This window comes from Hippichthys cyanospilos, chromosome 2, assembly GCF_059441005.1.
Source record: "Hippichthys cyanospilos isolate Australia breed blue-spotted pipefish chromosome 2, RoL_Hcya_1.0, whole genome shotgun sequence".
NCBI classification, from domain to species: Eukaryota; Metazoa; Chordata; class Actinopteri; order Syngnathiformes; family Syngnathidae; genus Hippichthys; species Hippichthys cyanospilos.
The window spans coordinates 24,777,188-24,797,941 of NC_142370.1; the positions used below are offsets into that span (position 1 = coordinate 24,777,188).

Below are 20,754 nucleotides of genomic sequence, written 5' to 3' on the forward strand. Positions count from 1 at the left end.
ATAATAATAATAATAATGCGTTCAAACCCTCACACAGTGGTACCACAACATTCTCTTGTAGATGTTACAATGAGAGGATTGGGACTGTGGACACTTGTGACCAAAATGTTGCAATCAAGTATGCTGTTTTGTGTTTGTTTTCATAAAATAATGCACCTCATCCTTTATCAATAGGATAATAATGCGTTCAAACCCTCACACAGTGGTACCACAACATTCTCTTGTAGATGTTACAATGAGAGGATTGGGACTGTGGACACTTGTGACCAAAATGTTGCAATCAAGTATGCTGTTTTGTGTTTGTTTTCATAAAATAATGCACCTCATCCTTTATCAATAAAATTAGGGAATTTCCATTTTTGCTAATGAATTTTCCCCCCTAACATTTTTGAGCAAGTTTAAGACCAGGTCGCATGCTCCAGGAAACGTGTCAACCTTAAAAAAAAAAATCATATTTTGTTTGAATAAAACTATTATGAGGATGGCAGTCTAATGGTCATTCAATGGAATGTTCATTATGTCATTTGTGACGTTTAGTCAGAGGTTTCTTGATACTAGTTTTCAAGTGGCGTGTGATTAGCTGTTCAGGACAGTATGTGGTTGCTGTTAATTGAAAAGAAAGTGTCTTGGGGCTCATGAGGACGATAAAGGAAGCCTAGCTCTATTTCCCCTCAATAAGTTTTCCCATCTGTACTTCTAATAAAGAATGTCACAAAGTCTATCTCGGTGTGCATATGCTAAAGAAAGTTTGCGTGAAGTAAAATAGGGGTCATTTGCTGCCGGCAAGTCCACTGGCAATAGAAGCGAGTCGGAGCAATAAAATAAATGTAGTTTGGTCATGGCTCAAAGGCTTTTGTCATTATGCACACACTCTTAGATTGTGTTTCCCGCTTAATTAAAAGAAAGACGAACAATTAGACTTCAAGAATAAACATTAATTGGACAATACTATCCTTCTAGTGTGATGCACTCACATGCATTTGTCCTTTATGACACTATCTTAATGAAACAGAAATGCTTTCACTTCAACGACGGAGAGAGTTCCATGTTGTCGATAAGTCGGCAACTTGTTGATGCAGCAACCAGATCATAAGATTGAAAAAGCAAATTCAAAACACATAACAGGCTCACTCCATTTCTTCCTAAGATTTCATGGTTTGTACAAGCCGTGTAGTATTTTTTAGCAAGGAATTACCTTGGAACTTCAAAAAGTGTACGCATTCCATCAGTAAGCGTGAGTCCGACATGCATAACAGTCCCACATTGGCCGACCGTCAATTTGGTGTGCACAGGAGGGTAAATTTAGTTTTTAAAGTGCATAAAATGGAGCAGGAGAATGACACACCGAGGGGTTAGCATTTTAAAACAGATTTTCAGCATTTCAACGAAGAACGACCCGACACCGAACGAAAGTGCCCTGCAACTACAGGCCGTGTCTTCATGCCTTGAATAATCAGATTAGGGTATCTGAAATCCTTAAACTATATTTAAGTGTCTAGTGTGTGTAATTGTGACTTAGTGTCAGTGTCACTTAGAGTCAAACATGCGGCTTAGGAGCGAATGGTGAGAGAAGAAAACAACCTACAGCAAGACTGCAGTCAGCCCAAGTTGGTTGCTGCTCCTTTCATGTCAGATGACAGATGACGGTCACATTATGTCATCTCGCAATCGCTTAGCTGTTTCTAAAATATGTGAGACATTGCAGAGACTTGATGCCTTCAGAAGGTTATTATCTTAACAAGAAAACAGAGCTTATTACTATTTTTTTTTTTATAATAAAAGGCTATTAACCTTCTGCATTTCCCAAACAAGTCTGCTCAATTTTATTTACATCCCACAATAAAAAACAGCCATTACTTAATTTAAAGTACCCCAAAATTAGCCTACCAAACCTACAAAATACTGTGTAATGCAGCAATTGTATGTAGTTTGAGGATCTCCAGTAGATCCCAGGCAAGCAGAGAGACATAGTCTCTCCAGCGTGTCCTGGGTCATCCTCAGGAGCCTCCTCCCGGTTGACATGCTCACCATGGAAATGTCCAGGAGACATACTATCCAAATGCCCAAGCTATTTCAGCTGGCTCCTCTCAACGTGGAGGAGCAACGGCTCTACTTCGAGTCCCTCCCGGATGTCTACGCTTCTCACTCTATTGCTCTATCGGGACACGCTGGAGAGGAAAATAGTTTTGTCCGCTTGTGTCCAGGAGTTCGTTATTTTAGTCACCACTCACAGCTCGTGACCATAGTAGTAAACAAAAAATAAAAAAAATGTATTCATTTCTTGCTTTAAATAGACCATGTGAAGTTTTTAGTCCCACTATTAGCCTCCATTATTTGCAATGACAGCCCCAAGTCTCCTTGGCATCAAGTTCACAAAGTGGCAACATTTGTTTAAATAATTTGTTTTCATTCTTCAAGGATGACCTCTTTCAGAGCCTGGATGTTGAATGGAGAGTGATGCTCAACCTGCCTCTGTCTCTGCCTCTGAGGCTGTCATTGCAAATAACGGAGGCCATACAAAGCGTTAAATGTACTGGGTATAGCTGTGTTTGTTTTGTGGTGAACTCATTTTTGATCCACCCTAATTTCACAAAATCAGAAAAATGAGTCATTTAAGTTATCCTTTCACCTTTCTGCTTGAGATATATTGTAAGAATATAGGGCAATAAAAATCACCAAAGAACTGTTTGTTGATATATTGTTTGGTTTCATTTTAATACTAGGAAAAATGGTGTTATGAATTCATTTCAGATGCCAAAAAGTGTTTGCAGCTCCCACTGCTGTTTTTTCCATGGAACCCAGGTCAACGAGGCCCCATAAGACTTAAAGGTTGCCAACTCCTGGTCAATGAGCTAGACTGTATTCTGACCCTGACTACCTGCTGTCTTGGTCTGTCTATCCGGATTTTGACTAGTCTGCACCTAACCCGAACATCTGTTGCTCATGCCTGCCTGATTCTGATTACAATTCCACTTGCCCCAGCTTGGCGTCATCTGCCCTTCCCCTGCGTCTGATGGCAAACCGGCCACTGTCACCCTCCGACTCAATTTTTCTGCAGTCATTAAATCATCGGTTCTCCACTCTTACCTGTCTCGTGTGTTGTTGGGTCCATTTTTCAATTTTGTTCGTTTCTTGATAGGTTACCATTTAAAAGTAATTACGTTTGATTAAATGTTAAATATATTAATGTTCAGCTAATATTGACAACTCTACTAAAGTTAAAAAGGGCAACCCATTCACTGTCGGCCATTGTGGAGAATTCGCACATTTTCAATACCCACACGATATTGCGTTCAAGGATTGTGTGTATACCACCAAATCTACTAAATGAAAGCATTGCCTCTCTCTATTCTGCCCTCTTTTTTTTATTTGTTTTTATAATCGGCAAAAAATATATATATATATAGGTTTACAAATTCAGCCGTTTCTCCCAGTGCACTCGCAATCTGAGTTGATCTCTTTTCTAGAATAGGGCACAGTTGTCATCCATTCTGGGGTCAGTAAAGCTGTTAAAGCTGCTAACCCTAACCCTCCACATTAGATTTTTACAGTGTAACTGCATCAGATGTGACCCCAACAATACCTTTTAAAAAAAATACGACATGTATACTTGTCATTGGCTATGAATCCGATTGGAGTTAACAGTGACATCTTTTTTACTGAAAATAAGACAATTCATTCCTCACATTTTCATTTATTTCAAAGGGGAAAGATGACTTTAAATCTTTTGAGTTCTGAGCAAATCAAACTCACATCTCGAGACCCCCGTGCACCTAAGAGTTTAAAGATAGTTACTTCAAAACTTGCTGACAAAAGAGCAAATCCCAAATAGGTTTTCAAGCAACTTTCAGCCTTGAGGCAGCCCAATGCTAAGGATCAGCCCCTACCATTATGCCAAAGCTATTTTCACACTCCCGTCAGCATTGTGCCGACTGTAGACATTGTGTACTCTACCGTTGTGTGTTGTTCACAATAAGTTGACAAAAGACAGGGAGAGCTCATCTTTAATTCAAGGCAGCCTTTGTCAGACTACGATGAAGCACTCCACCCACTTATGTTACATAAGAAAGGCACAATTTTTCATCCCTCTATTCAGTGATTGCGTGGCCTTTACCTGTATGCGGCTTAGTTGAAGAGAATAATTCAATGTTCCGCTTTTGTTCACTTCTCGCTGCGAGTGGTATTGAGTGGCAGTGATCCTCTTGTGCCACGTCAGTGTTCCCGCGTGGCCGCAGCACACTTGTCACCTCGTTCCCTTTCAAACAATCGGCCCAGCCCGTTCGCACCTGAACGCAGATTATTTTGCCGCATTCCGTCTTCATCATGTCTTACGATTCTATTATATTTCTATTTTTAGCCCCGTGATTCCATTTACACTCCCACATTTCCCAGCAATGACTCAAAATATGAGCAGAGTGCCTCCGCATCGGTCTGACTTGACTTGATGCCAGGCAGTGGTGTCACTGTAAATCTGTCTACGCTTGCTTTGTGCCATCTCGTTGTTATTCCTTTGTGAGGCCCTAACTGCATGAAAGGCCCGCTGTTCTCTGCATGAATCATTTAGATGAAAGCCTGTGGTGGAGAAGGGAAGGAGCACAAGGCACCTGATGTCAACTTTAATTACAATTCATTTTGGTCTGCGTTACCATGACTTTGAAATGTCACTGCCCGGCGTTTGTATCCGAGACGGTCATCACAATTGGTAGTGGGAACAACAGAACCCTGTTTTTGTTTACTTATTATCAGGGAAGATCAACTTTTTATTGGCTGCATACTTATATTTCTTCACTGTGTCTTTTTGGTCTTTGGCTGCTGCCCACCCATGCACTTCACAGTGATCTTTACTCAAGTGGATAATTACGACCATGTGCGGAGTTTACGTTGTATTAATTAACACTCAGTGCACTTTACCATCTTAAAGCATCCTGTTGATTTAAGTTCCACCTTGATATGAGCCTTGAATTGGGAGCACAGGCAGGACTTGACTGTTTAATCATTTTGAAAGAAGCCATAGAACCTGTAGGGACCTTGTACTCCTAGGACGTTCCTGGTGTGTCATACTAAGAAGTCAGGCCACATCACCATCACTTGCGTCTCATTTCTCACTGTTCCACAGCTTAAATGTAAGACATCAGAGCCTTCTCCTGCCGCCTAGAGAGCAAGACTGAAACTGGGACGCTGCCTATTGACATATTGCACACATTAGTGCCATTTAGCAAACATCTCAAATGAAATCTCAAACTGTGAGCGCCTGGAGCAAACAAGGCGATATCTAAACACTAACTCCATCCATCGCCATAAGAACATGAACAGCGGCAACTCTTGAGAATTGTTTTGAATACATGATGAAACATGCTGTAATTTGAGACTGATGAATCATAAACAATCGGAAATGATGAATTCAGTTTGTTTTATGCCATTGAGCAGGGCTACTTAAAAGTACTGTATAGCACATTCAGATTTTGAATTCATAATAAAAAAGCCTTCTGGTTTATACTTTTCTTCATTAAGTAACTGATTGATTTTCAGTTATATATAGGCCCTAAATGCAGAGGTGCACATAACAGGTACGCATACGAGGCAGAAATCACTGATGTGTGACATACCATGCACCGTTATTATCTTATTATTGACAAGAGCTTGACAACAAAGTAACGGGTCATACAACACTAAAGGCCAAACGTTTACATGTGTTGGCAAAGGTCGCAAATGTTGTGTTTTTGCCAGAGTCTGTTCAAAGTTTCAAACGATTATCAACAATAAATACACTTGTTTGAATCTCATGCTCAAAACATGACAATGTCATAATTTAGGCAGTGATTTGATTTGTGGCCTCTCCATTAGGTTTGGTCAGAATTCTGCCAATTTTAGGAGGTAATCTCCTGGCCAATCCGCATTGATACTGACCAAGGCTCAGTGCACAAGTCTGAGTCTTCTACCAAGAATAAAGTCCACCCTTTTATTGTAAAAAGTGCTTTTCCGTTTTTACATGCTTTTGGGCCTTACAAGACTACACAGTCATGATGCAGCTTCAGGAGGGATTGGGGGTTCTGAAGCTTGCTCAAGGATACTTTGACATGGACACAAGACTTAGCATACGCCGGTCTACTTGGATTGTACTGAAAAGTTTGTTATCATTAGGTAACTTTATTCTAAAGGTCCTATTTTGGTAGACTGGTGTTTGTGGACTCGGCGTAAAAACCTGTTCATTCTCATTTTGGTGCCAGCGTAGGCTGAGTCTACCATGCGTGGAGCGGTGTTGCACCAGTTTGAGCAAACAGCCACACTGATATCTTGGCCACAGAAAGTAGACTGGGCTTGTCAGAAAAAAAATAATGCATCTTAAATTTTGAGCCAGTGCAAATCAAATTCAGTATGTAAATTTGGTAGACCAGCTTTGTCCCACTGTGTGTTTTGGCTAACGTGGTGGAACCCGCTCTTTGGTTCATCTAATTACCAAAAGAGAGGGCACCCAGGTGCACTTTAGGACTGCACACTGCCCTAGTCTTACACTCTGCACCAAGTTCAATTCAAATGAAAGCTTATATACCTGTTACTTCTGTAATGTATCCAGAACACCTAGGATGAATACTAAAACTTGAACTTATGTAAAAAGGAATAATTATTCTTTCTGCCAAGATGATAATGGTTTGCCTCATCTAACTTGGTCCATTTACAGAAAAAGGAAATGTTATTGATTCGTACATATGCTTAATTTTGAAAAAGAAATGTTATGATAATATCCATCCATTTTTATCCATCATAGCTGCTTATCCTCACTAGAGTCGCTGGCTTGCTGGTGCCTATCCCAGCTGTCTTCAGGTAGTAGGTGGGGTACACCCTGAACTGGTTGCCAGCCAATCAATCGCAGGGCACAGAGGGATGAACAACCATTTACGCACCCAATCACACCTAAGAAAAATTCCAATACACCTGCCATGCATGTTTTTGGGTTGTGGCAGGAAGCTGGAATGTCCGGAAAGAACCCATGTGGGCTCGGGAAGATAATCCAAACTCTGCAGGAGGGCTGGAGCTAGATGGAATTGAACTCGGGACTCTGGAATTTGAGGCGGCTGTGCTCACCGCTGTTCCGCCGAGGTACCCGCGTTCACAATCGTTGTGAATGTGTTCATGTAGGCCAGTGTAGTATGGTATAAACTTTTTAAACGAAAAAGCTGACTAATAGTATATGACATCTATGATTGTAGCATATAAATGAATGTAGCTGTAGAACAATTAAAGCATAAACCTTGTAATTTAAAGTGCTGACTCTGGATACGACTTCTATACTGGTAGTAAACAAATTAATGTCCTTGTAGTACACCAAGTAAAAACTTAAGTGTTGAATCGAAGTATGCGACATGTATAGTCGTAGAGCAAGTGTACTTGTGCATTTCTAGTCTGGGCAGTGATACTCAATTAGTGACATCACAAAGTGAGGACAGAATAGGAAAGAGATGCGTGAATGGTGGGGATGAAAACACTCATTAAATTTGTTTTTTTTAACTTAGCAGGATCTATTTTTTCCCCCCAATCATTATCATCATGAAACAAGCAGACGGAGAGAGGGGAGGGATTTAAATAGGTTGGCTGATCAAACCAACACTCAAAATAAGGACATAAGGAGAACATGTACAAATTTCTCGAAGGTGGAAAGTTTTTGAAGAGAGGGAGCAAACACTGTTTAAGGCAAAGATTTTCCTTTTCTTGTCCATGATCCGAGGTCGCCTTTCCCCCGCTTACGTCTTTATGTTAAGCTCGGCTAAGCATTACGCATATCAAGCCTCTCATCTGCAGCATTTTCTGGCAAGAAAACGAAAGGGGAAAAAAATCTTATGCCGCCAAATGTCAAACTATTTCTGTAACTCATCAGTTCCAGCAAAATACAGTGTATATGAAAAGTCTGCTAGGCCAATCCCAAGGCAACTGTAGGCTGGTATTCATCTACAGGAACAATGACTTTAATGAGACTTCATCACATATTAACATATGGCTTCATATGTACAATATTTGAATGTTTTGACACAAATAAGGCATTTCAAGTTTTAATAACAACCTACGGCTATCACATTTTTTGGCAAGTCAAGATCATTATCAGGGTTTCTGACATATTACCAAGTTGAACTGGTAAAGCCGCTGAGGAGGTGATCAAAGGCATAGAGGGACCAGAGAAACAAATGTACAGCATCAAGACACACAGGTTTAACTTGTAGTAAGACATGTTTCTCCAAACGTCTGTTCAAACATTCCTTTTAGGTTCTTCACACTTTGGCTTCATCCAGGGCTCCACATCACCATAGATAAAACTCTTGTACACAATAACACAAACAGTTTATGTACAAATGTGTTTTTACACAATGTTTAAAAAAAAAAAAAAGAAAACCCTGAGGGCTGTCAACTCGTTTAGTCTTCTCTCTGGCCCCCGGGCTTTGTAGTAGATGCCTGTCAACTGGCGTCTGAGGTAAAATGCCAGATGATCTCCTGATTTGACATAACATCTCAAAGTTTTGAAAAAGTGATGAAATTACATCTGCAACAAGGTTATGAGGATGATGACGGTGATGATGATGATCCCACAGGCAGCCCAGAGCAACTGTATCGTCAGGGGCCTTGAGCAAACTGTGCATTATATATTCTACAACGTTTTACACTGGCATCTGAGAAGTGTTCAAGTCCTTAAGCAACAGAAAGTTTATTGGATGGTTGGTGCTTGGTCCTTCAACAGTGCTGAAAGGAGGAAGAACAACACTTATTGAAATTATTAAATTATGTCAGTCAATGTGACAGTACAGCGTTCCCTCGCTTTTCGCGGTTAATGGCGACTTAAAAACCCTTGCGAAAAGTGAAATCGGTAAGTGAGACACCCCCCCCCCCAAAAAAAAAACAAAACAGGAATTTGCAGTATACACATTAAAAGTTTAAATAATAACTCTTTTACTGTACTGTTATCCCTTCCCGTTTCCATCCCTTGGTCATAGTTGCTTTATACGGAGGGCCGTAATTGCCCTCGGAGTAATAGCGCTTAGATGTCAACCTAGAGCTGAGCCTGTAGGTGACCAAAAATGACAACAAGCAAAAGTTTACAATTAAAATTCCAATTTATTACCAAAGCACTCTAGGTAAAAGCTTCCCAACGCTCTCTTTCATTTTCACTGTACTCCTTCTGTCGCGCTTTCGCACTCACGTATAATATTCAGGTACAACAACTGACAAGACTCACCAGGCACTCAGGGAATCAGAACATGGGTTTCCTACAAGACACGTGATTGACTCTTGGCGTGACATCAACCAATGAGAGCAGGAGTTGGAATCCACTCCTGCCCAGGAGCTGGGCACTCTTGCCACTCTTGCACTTATTAGTCATGCTTGCGCCTGGAGTAAATCCCGTGTCTTGTAGGAAAGTCCCTGTGCTGATTAACCGAGTGTCTGGCCAGTCTTGTTTGTTGTTCTACCTTAAGCTCGTACGCCAGTGAAAACGCGCGGCGGAAGGAGTCTGGTGAGAACGAAACAGAGAGTTCTGAACATGTGACAAACTTGTTGTAATAAATTGGAATTTCAAGTGTGAACTATGCTTCCATGTTATGTTTTGACAGTGACAAGCTCCACTCTTGGTCAACGTTCGAATAGTGCCTGTGGCATGTGCAATTACAGTAAACACGTCTGTTTAGCATGCAGGAAACCTCCAAAGCATATGTCTCCACTGAGAGCTTTTTTTTTTTAAATTAAAAAAAAAACACGACGCATCGAGGGTGCGAAAGATGAAGTAGGCGAAGTAGCAAAGGAACACTGTACCTGTGAAGCAGCATTTGGTCTGCTGCCATCTAGTGGTGATTTTTCTCCACTAAGCTTCATCAAAACAAATAAAATACTGCATACTGAATAATTTGAAACAGGAACCAGGTTTATATTAACATTAAGATAACAATAGAAGCAGTTGGCCAAATGCAGATCACGTAACGTAAAAGTAACGTCTCTTCTTCATAAAAATTCTCAAGTAAAGCTACGAGCGATCTTGCATTAAGTACAATTTATCCAAAAGGTTACCAACCTCTGATATTGTGGTACAGCTTATGACTGTCCATGAACTGGTCACTTTATTTGACATAATTTGCACATTTGCTTTACTTCTGAATGATCAGTTTGGAAAGTAATGTAATAGTGCGTTGTAGAAGATAATGCATTTGACATGGTATATGACACTGCGTAATGAAACACTAATACACTGCACTAGAACTATAGATTTAAAAGGAATAAGAAATATCTCTCTGACACAGCCAATTCATGATCAATATAATGGTGTCTTGCGATATGAATTTACTTTGTTCCATCGCCACACCAACACTTGTAACTCAAAACACACACACACCTGAAACCATCTTCCATCATCGCTGTCTCAATTGTCTCGATGAGTCCTCATATGGTCATACAAACACACACTCAGTGATAGTAATCCACCCCTCTTCAATATGATGAATCTGTCTACTTCTGCTACGCAAACATCTCTTCTCATATACTGTATCTATTGCTTAAATGGGAAGTCAAATCAATATAATTTTTTATAAAACTGTAATATATTCCGTGCATCCCCATGAGTCTAAACATGGCATTCTGATTAAAATTACATCAATGAATTATGAATGAAACAGCATAATCTCCCAATATTTATCCAGCAGGTGAAACATGAAAAAACTATGTGTGTGACGCCGTCCTCAGGTTGAACACTGGGATGAACACAGTCTTGCTGTAAATCCTCCAATTGGGTGAGCAGAGGCTTCTGACAGCCCTTGGTGAATTTGAGCTAGTCATTCTGTCATTGTGGTATATACAGTACAAGCTCCTCAGTCTCATACACATCCACCCCCTCCCCCCTTCCATGCCCAATTGTCTTCCAGGATATGCTCCTTTTTAGCGGCAGTTTCATATATTAGTGAGGGATGGAGGAAGACTCTTGCAAGGGCTTAAGTAACCTTTGAATTCATAATTTCCAAACGCAATATTATTCAGAAAGCTGTTTTAATTAGGCTTCTCCATTAAAGATGATCAAATTGCAACACAATTGATATTAGTTGGCTTGTTTGCATCGAATCTTAGCATGAAGCTAACATACGTTTTAGCCATGCAAATCTGTTTCCTTTGGTTCAACACAGAAGTTCTATTCCTGTTTGTTTTGATATTTGAATTGAACTTAGATTGACATTAAAAAGCTTCAAGCCTCTTTAAAAAATGCTCCCTATATGCTGCTAAACAACTGCTTGTTGTGAAGTGTGTTCGGTACATTCCCACTACACGGCACTTATATGTTGAATTATTGCAAAGCTAAACGTCGGATGAATGGTGGCATGTATCTTGAAAAACATGTAAATTGGGTCACTTGTGTCTCAGTACGCCACTATATTCATAAGAGTACCTGTATAAGGGCACATATTTGGATACAGCCCTTTGATCTCATTGCTAGTGTAAGCACCAGCGAATATACATGAATTATAATTAAAAAAAAAAAATACCTGCAATTAAAGCTTTGCTCCAAAGACGTTCAATTGCAAGCCTCCAGCAAAGCTTCAGTATGTTGGTGAGGTTGTGTATGGCTGAGTGTTCTGAGAGGGAGAAGAAAAATGCTGAGTTAGATTTTGAAGTCACCTCGCGACATTAGACATTAGAGTCGGTCCGTCTTTTTTGAAGGTTTCCAAAACTGTAATCGACAGTCCGTCAGACACATATAAATGTCACTTCTCTCATCAATTGTCATCACCCCACCCCCCCTCTCCAAAATGGAACAATCTTGCTCAAGAAAATGATAAATCTAATCAAACGATCATCATTTTACACTTAGTCAAGTCAAAACTAATCCTCGGTGCCTTCCCGTCAGTCACTTTCAACAAAAAGCATTAAACCCACACCACAATGCTAGCATACATGCATTAACTGCTCATTGGTGTAATGCAATCCCTAGACAGTAGACTGCAACAAGTAATCGCGTCCACTAGAGCAGTGGTCCCCAACCACTGGTCCGTGGCCCGGTACCAGTCCGTGGATCAACTGGTTCCGGCCGCATGGGCTGCACCTGGAATGTTTTTGAACTGATTTAGTTTAACAGTTCATTCATTTGTGCTTTGTTTGGCTTGATCTTTATTTATTGCACAGCTTCTGGCCGCTGTTGATATTACATTTTGCAGTGAGAAGAATGGTGTGGTTTTTAGAATAGCCAGTCAGTAACACGCACGTTGTTTTGTCTCTGTGAAATCTGCCCCACGACTGTCTGTAAGATGTACTTTCTATGTAAGAATGTTGATGAATGATATCGTCATTTTGAAAAGGTTGCAAAAATCTTGTCATATCTCCTTCTCGTGGACTGACTCAATCTCGTGAGATTTCTCGTCTCGTGGAATTCGTATCTCGCCCCGTGCCCAATTCCTATGTCTATAATCACTACTTATAATACCATATTTCCCGCACTATAAGGCGCACTGGATTATAAGGCGCACCATCAGCTTTTTTAAAAAAAATAAGGCTTTTAGGTGCCCCGTATAGAGCGGAAAATACGGTACTTGGGGAGTGCCACCCAGATGGGGGCAGTCACGTTTCTTTTAGCTAGGCAAAGCGAAGGAGAACATTTTTTGTCAATGTAATTCAAATCACAATTTGGATGTCATTTTGTGTCTTGTGTGCACTTGAGCGAGTTTCTTGTTTGTATGTCAATGGTGGATAAAAATGGGGAGAAAAGGAAATGGATGGATTGTTTGCCATTATAAATAAAAGTGACGCTGTAGTGCAGGGATGTCCAAACTCGGTCCTCAAGGGCCGGCGCCCCGCAAGTTTTCCAGGTGTCTTTCACCAACACACTTGATTCCAACTATTAGGATTGTTATCAGGCTTCTGTTGATCTTTGCCGATGAGGTGATCATTTGAATCAAGTGCGTTGGGAAAAGAAACCTGGAAAACATGCAGAATTCCAGCCTTCGAGGACCGAGTATAAACAGCCCTGTTGTAGTGCGTGTGCTGCAGTCACAGACCACCAGTAAAAGGCAACTTTAAATATTCCACCCTGCGTCTTTAATAGCAGCTGCTCTAGGACTCAGATAGATATTCCTGGGTGCATGTATGCTTGCTGCCTATTTAAACTGCGTTTACAGTTTTATGCTCCCCAGTGTATGAAACACAATTAAAATGACGGATCAAGTATACTGTTCTGTTGGTCTTAGTCAACCATTTTTAAAACGTTTTTGTCATTCGATCGTGCCTTGGCAAAACGTCGGTCCATTGATGTCGAATTGACAGACAGTCCATCAGTATAGATGAACCGGCCACCTTTGTCTACCGGTAGTATTCAGTGCAGTCGCAGTTTTCTGGTTGTGGTACATTTCTCTGTCTTAACGTCTTGTTTCCTACGGTTAAGCGAGGTTATCTTACCCGCGTAGTTTTGATCTTGTTGCCTGCATAGCACATCCAGCCTGAGTTGTCAGGGAGCGTCTTGCATTCTTCTCCCTCCAGGCAAGGCTCCATCTCACACCACCACTTCCCAATTACTATAGACGCTACGGGCAGCAAAGACAAGAGAGACAGTAATGTAGGTGTCTGACTGCAAATCCTCCTCCAGCCAGACTTTGTGAATCTAAAGTATCGCCCTCATTCCCAAGTTGGCAGTTGATAACCTGCATTGTCATTTCACCTGTACCGTAAACACAAAATGACTACTTCAACATTTGTTCTTGAATTGATATGGCTTCACTAAAAGGATGGATGTAATGGAAAGGCGTGGATATTAATTCAGCCCACGTTTGTGTCAGTGGAGGAGAAAATGACTTTAAATACAGGACAAGTAGACCTTAGAAAAGTCATAATGGGCTATGATGAGGGTATGTCAACGCGAAGATTGACATACTTCCAAATGGTGCAGCCACTTAGCAGATTACAGGGACATTTGCAATGGGGATAAAGACGAAAGCCGGTGAGGGGTTTTAGACACTGTGCCCATTTTGTGTGGGGATTGTGCAGCAGACATTTAATGAAGCATACAAAGCACCATGATACATTTTCAACATGCCTTTACTATGTTGCTTTTCTACTTTTGCCCAATGTGTGCACCACCAAGCATCTGGGTCTGATTGTCTGCATGACACAAATGACACAAATCCAGGTAGAGTTCTGGATATTTGGGACGAGGCATTTCCTAGGTGATAGAGGCTTTCCCTCCAAAAATGTATACCGTCTAAATAGCAGTATTGTAATAATTAAATGTTGAACTGATTAATCGACTTTACAATCCCACATTGTTTTAGCCTTCGAGTCATCTAATGGCTAAATGCCAACGTACAAAGTAGTTGGCAGATTCTAACATCATTTATTCAGGCGTCTGATTCGGCGTTGGGAAGTATCTCTTTTTTTTGTCTAGTTCTGGCCGTTTCGCTCTTGTAGCATCTGCCAAATCTAAGAGGTTTGACAACACTATGTTGTGATTTTGTGCAGGGGAAGTTGTTTGAAGGTGTGCTACACAGTTGTGTTGACGCACATTCCTGTCCTGTGAGCTACAGTACTCTAGCACATTGTGATTGACACTCCTGACACTTCACAATTTTTAACCGTATCCCCCAATCAGTCATTTTCCCCCCAAATGTTCTGATCCTAACTTCCCTCCCTTTCCGTGATGATGATCAAAGATGGCCGATTGATTGAAGGACCTCTCATCAGTATTCTCTGGAAAACTGAGAGACTGACTCAGAGTTGTTGACCAAGGATATTGGAAAAGAATGGCAGCAAAGACCCGCTGACAACCCCGCAGTGTCACGTCTCCAACACCTCCAGGCGAGTATGGCTTTGCTCATGTCGTCTTGACAAATTGATTCCTGGAGCTATTAAAAGCTTGCTTTACAGCAACCAAAAAAACCAAAAGCCCGTTTGGATGCAGTTTTTCTTGAAAAGCACACTCACTCATCACAAATAAAATCCTCGCAAAAAAGTGGAGTCTCTTTTGATTTCGTAAGTTAGCAGGCGAAGTTGCCTGACTGAGAAAGCGTAAAGAGATTAGAAATATTGTGAACAGATATCAGCCTCTTCAATGCAACTTACATGCTGCCCCATTGTACTGCTCTGAAGGTTAAATAGCCTCAGTAAAAACTCGCTTAAAAAAATCTTGCCATTTTACCATGTTTCACGTGCTCCAGTACCCATACTGTAAGAGTGGATACTCACCATCAACACACGAAGGTCTGTTCCTGGTGGTTCCAGCCATCTTCCCCGGCAAGCAAGAACACTTGACTGTTTGTGAGCGCTCTTCAATACGATTCTTATTACAGCATCGATGAGCGGCAATTACTTCACACGTGCCCCCCTCTGATAAGTGGGGTAAAAAAAATAAAACAAAGAGTACATTAAATTGGTTTCTCGGGGGTGAACTATAAAGACAATCTGCTTTTCAAGAGCTCTTTTGTTTTGTTTTCCTTTTTATTCATCCTTTTAATCATACAGTATTTGTCTTCATTTTGGACTTGGCAACATTCAGGTGAAATGCTGGTGCACATCAGAATCTTCCACAAATTCCCCATACATGAATCATTTATATTAACTGCTTAATTTCATGCAGCAAGAACACAAAATATCACGGTAAACATGAATAATAAGTCTGCGCCGTTGACTCTCAGGATTTGAAGTCCCTGCAGCTTATTGACACGGATTGTTGCTGAATAGATGTGTGAATGCGTACGGGGGAAAAAAAAAAAAAAAAAAAAGATCCTTCTATTAGTGGGAGAAGAAGTCTGCTTCGGGGTCATCATGAATATGAACACTGAGTCTGGTTTGCAATTATCACCAAGCTACGAGCTGTGCCCTAAAGGAGGGGGAGCCTGGAATGAGTGCAGGCCCACCTCGACCGTTGGGCCTCTCCCACCCACTGTGCTCAGTCTCTCCACTCCTGAAAATAGCGCTACAAAAGGACCATGTGACAATTACAGCCGCAAGCTTGACACAAGATCAAGGGGGCTGTGAGGAGAAAGAGAGATGAGGGGGCCCAAAGATGTCGCTGGTATATTGGCACGAAAGTGATGTTTGACAATGAGCTGCCGCTTTAGTAAAAGTGCCCCAGATTGTGTGTATTTCCTTGCTATATTTGAATATTTCCTTTGGAAAATCTGTTTGGATACAGAACATTTTCCTTGAAGCAGCGAGCACCTTCATCATAAATAATCTTACGTAATCATCCCGCCAGGTTGCTCTCTTCATCCTTTTCATATATTGCTTATTCTATTCACGGTCAAATGAAAGCTGGGGTCTACCCCAGCTGATATAGCGTGTCTTTGGATTCATGGTCAATCACATGTCACAGCTATAGCAAGTATACAAATCCAGTGTATACACGTGCCTGTTACCCCACATTCAGTGCAGTGGTGCGTTTGTATTGAAGGAGACGGTTTGTGCTATTTTCCCACAATTTCAGTACGGCGTGTGTTCTGATGAGCAGTTCAAATTATATTTTGAAGTTGTAAATTTTTTGGGTATCCATCCTTCCATCATTTGTGCATTTGTCAATACTGCAGTTCTGCTCAGCATTTTGTTTTGATATGGAAATAATTGCAAATTGCTAGTAGATCGAGGGAGTACCTCAATAAATTTAATAAAGTTCATGTTGTAGATAGTAGAACATGGGGCATAGTAGACTTCTAATTTAAATGTCAAGGACCACCAATGAGGGTGGGGATGAAATTGTGTAAAACAGTGCCCCCAAACCGTATAAAGAACATAAGTGTTTTGTTTTTTTTCCCCACATGTGAAAATGTTGGACATTTGCAGTTATCGTTTATCTAAACTGTCAAATTTGACATAATTAAAAAAAAAAAAAAACTACATGTCCTCCTTTTTCCACAGAAACCATGCTCTAATGATTAATCATCAGTGCTTTTGAAGATTTGGGGAATTTTTTGAAGGTGGCATTATTCAAAGGACCAATCCAGTGCTGGTGCCCATCGCTTCAGCGTAAATCAATATGAGAAATAAATTTGACACAAAGTGCAAATTCTTCATTCAGAACACTTACAGACCATTTATTATAACAGAATTGTTGATACTTGTCAAAGATGCACATACATTCATATTGTGTGAGTTTGAAAAGGCGAGCCGTGAAGCAGTCGAGCAGTGGTTGGTACGTCCAGCCCGCATTTCAGGGACCGCAGTCCAGATCCACCTCACTCGGGCCTTCCTGTTTGGAGTTCGCACGTTCTCCGTGAGCCCGCGTGGGTTGTCTATCTCCCACACCCCAAAAACATGCCTGGTAGGTGTATTGGACATACTAAATTGTCCCTGGGTGCGATTAGGTGCGTGAAGGGTTCTTTGCCTCTGCGTGCCCTGCAATTGGCGGGCAACCAGTTCAGAGTGTCTTGTGAGGATAAGCAGCTATAGAAAATGAATGGATGGATTGAAAAAAGTTTGACCAAATAATCATAAGGAATCTTTTGCTTGGTAGCTGTAATATGTGTTTTGTACTACTTTCAATGATAGTCATAAAAAATGTGCAGTGCCATTTAATAACTTGAAAAGAATTCACAGGGGAGATAAAAACAAACTCCCTCAAACAGTAGTCTTTGGTTCCCCACTAATTTGTGTTTTGTAACATAGGGCACTGTTATGAGGCTATTTGTATAAGCCACTAAAAACAAAGTCAGCCAAAAAGTAGCTTCATTTCAAACAGCAATTACTTCTGCGCTGACATAATTGTGCCATCCTATGAGCTCCTCCGGGGATTAGACAACACAGCCCCACTTGACCTGCACGATAGAAGTAGATCACTCGACTTTCATTCACTTGATTTTCCCATTCCTATCAACCCATTGAGATGAACTCCTGGCTAATTATAGGACTTCTGGTGGAGTGGACATTTGTAAACAGACAGGGTAAAGGCCTGCCGTTTCTCTACCGTATGCTTTGTGTTGTTATATTGAAAACAACGGTTTCATGTAATATTCCTGCCAAAAAGACACTCAGTTGGCTGCCATCTTCAAGTTACGTTAAAGAGTGAAGCTCCCACCATTTTGATAGACTTCACAGTGATAGGTGTGAGCTTTGTGTTTTTACTAATAAGCAATAAAATAACTGAATGAAATAATGAATCGACATGTTAACACTTGCTCTCCGTATTGTGAAGCGGGTTTTGGGAGAGGATGCCACTGGGTTTAATTCTTGGAGCCGGTCTAGGAGAATGTTTCGGGCTGTCTGATGCATTCAACAAAAGGGCATGCATGTGCACCGTTAATCGTGATGTACCAGTGGAAGCAGTGGGGCATCATTTGAAAACAACAGCCCACAGGGGTTTGTTCTTCTTAATGCATTGCTGTAATTGCAGGAGACAGCCCCAGATTTCTTCTTTGATCTATTAAAAACCACCCTCAACAGAATTAACTTGCATTGCTTGTCGGTGGCAAACAGCGCAACTATAACTCTATATTTGGAAATCATCACCTCCGAAAAATACATTAAAACAAACAGCGATGCTCATCAGCATGGTATCTTCAGCAGGTACACCCAGAACATTTAAACTAAAATTAATGTTGTTGTGCCATTGAGTAGCTACTGGAGGAAGAAAAAACGTGGCGGGTGGTGGACAGGGTTTAGAAAATATTATAATTGTCTCCCTGGTGTGCGTGTGCGTGTGCGTGTGTGTGTGTGTGTGTGTGTGTGTGTGTGGGTGTGCATGTGTGTGTGTGGTTGTGTGTTTGGGTCCAGCAACATTTTGATTGACGGTGTCTCGCAGGAATTTTCATGTGTTAGGTCAGAGTGGGCATACAAGGTCTCAACTAGAGCTGCTGCTTTTCTGGTGCAGCCATCTTCATTACGCTGAGTCGAGAAACAGGCAGGTAACAAGGCTGCCGCATACATTCTGCGATTTCCTCTCAATTTTTCAGCTCTGAAAGAGTCATGCGTTGCAAATGTACTCCTGCATTTCGAGCCTGATTGGACATCCGTTTCATTTCTTACAGTATATTCTGCAATATAGTCTAGTGGTGGGAAATGAAACGCATCTGGTTGCAGTCAATTTCCTGTCTCGTTTTGATATAAAGTCTGATGAAGAAACTGTATATTAATATGCCCTGTAAAAACAATTGCAACGTGACGATCGTAACGGTGTGCTCAATAGATGAAAAGGCACTGTCAATTGACAGAAGAAACGAAACGTAAAGTCCATGTCAGGTAAAAAGTTTACACGTCTTCTAGATCTGACACCAAAGAGAGTTGGAAACAATATTTTTGTGAAAAAAAAAAACAACAACAAAAAGACAAATCGAGGTGGGCAGTTGTTAGCACGTGCGCCTCACAGTTCAGGGACTCGAGTTCAAATCCACCTGGCTCCGGCCTTCCCAACCCTATTTCTATTAATGCTCGCGTCGTCATCGCCCGCCAAGACAATGTAAACAAGCCCCCCACTCAACGTCGTAGCATCCGGTTTAGCTGTCCCGTGACATGCCCGGTCCAACCAGAGATCACAAAGGACCTACCCCTGCTTACACACGCACGGATGCAGTGCACCCTCATGTACGTACATCAACCCTGTGGCAATGAGAAATTTACAACACAACTGTTCCCCTTTTCCTTTAAAGTCTCACGCGCAGCTACGGTCATATTAGCAGCGGCCCCAACGTTGTATTAAAGTCTAATCTGTACATAATCAAAGATTATAACAATGGAGAGTTTACTCTTCAAATTCATTTTATTATAAAATAAATCTTGGCGTGCGTTTTGCTGTGGATTGACTTTATGACCGACAAGAACGTTCCTGTTGGGCAGGAGTAGATCAAAACTCCACAGGCACGCGCCGTATAGCTCATGAAGCGCACCCTGGCGCTGTTGGTGTCAACATACAGGCAGAGGAGGCAGAGACAAGAGGAGCAACGGTGACATTCACCAGACCCTTGGAAACCTTGCCTAGATTTCTCTTATAATAAAATAGTATTGCAAGTGCAAACTCTCCATTGTAATAATTTTTGATCATGTACAGATTAGATTTTAATTCGTTGTCCGGGCCGCTACTAATATGACCGTAGCTGCACGAGACTTCAAAAGAAAGGGCTTCTTCCGTCGGCAGTCTGCAACCCAGACTGCTAAAGCAGCTTCCATACGGACGTTCATTTTATGACGACCCGTAACAACTGGCTTTGCCGAATTGCCTAAGGTGATGGCAGCTGTCGTCGAATGTTCGCCTCGTTCTCAATGTAGCGAACGGTGGATTCGTTCACTCCCAAATGGCGGGCCACGGCCGCGTAACTTTTCCCTTTGAGAAGTATCACCTTCTCAAAAATTGTCCTCATTTTTTCATGCCGTTTAGGCTCAATACAAGCCCTCACGGGAGCAGCACGCTTTGGAGCTATTGCAAAAGTTCAATACGTAATGAAAAAAAAAAATCTTTAAAACATGAATCTGCGTCTTGGAAAAAAACATCCACGATGTAATGGAACAAAAATCTGTGATGTGGTGAATCCGCGATAGTGGAACCGCAAAGTAGCGAGGGTTCACTGTATTGGTATTTGGCATTGGTTTCGACAACCACTCAAGAATTAAGTACTCAGTATCAGTATGAAAAAAGTGAGATCGAACATCTTTAATCTTCATGGATGTATAATTCATTTAGACAAATCAGGAGAGGTTTCCTGGCTAGTCGGGGATGATTATAAACCACTGGCAAAGACAAACTTCCGATTGATTACTAGCCATGGTCTGAAATATTATGAATTTAAAGGCATCATCTTGAGCATTGTTTTACAGACTAGAATTAAACAG

At 41.2% G+C, this 20,754-nt stretch overlaps 1 protein-coding gene across 2 annotated transcripts in view; it reads right to left on the reverse strand.

Annotated features, from left to right (window-relative positions):
- Positions 1-7,939: 7,939 nt before the first annotated feature.
- The window catches only part of LOC148427977 (chemokine-like protein TAFA-1), a 32,694-nt gene continuing 19,879 nt past the window's right edge, over positions 7,940-20,754 (reverse strand). For both annotated transcript variants that reach the window (XM_088409264.1, XM_088409263.1), the window contains exons 3-6: positions 15,187-15,327; positions 13,408-13,532; positions 11,505-11,594; positions 7,940-8,727 (exon numbers count right to left, since the gene is read on the reverse strand). In XM_088409264.1, coding sequence (XP_088265390.1) covers positions 11,559-11,594; positions 13,408-13,532; positions 15,187-15,327 — 302 coding nt within the window. In that variant the 3' untranslated portion in view covers positions 7,940-8,727; positions 11,505-11,558. The remainder of the gene's footprint in view (positions 8,728-11,504; positions 11,595-13,407; positions 13,533-15,186; positions 15,328-20,754) is intronic.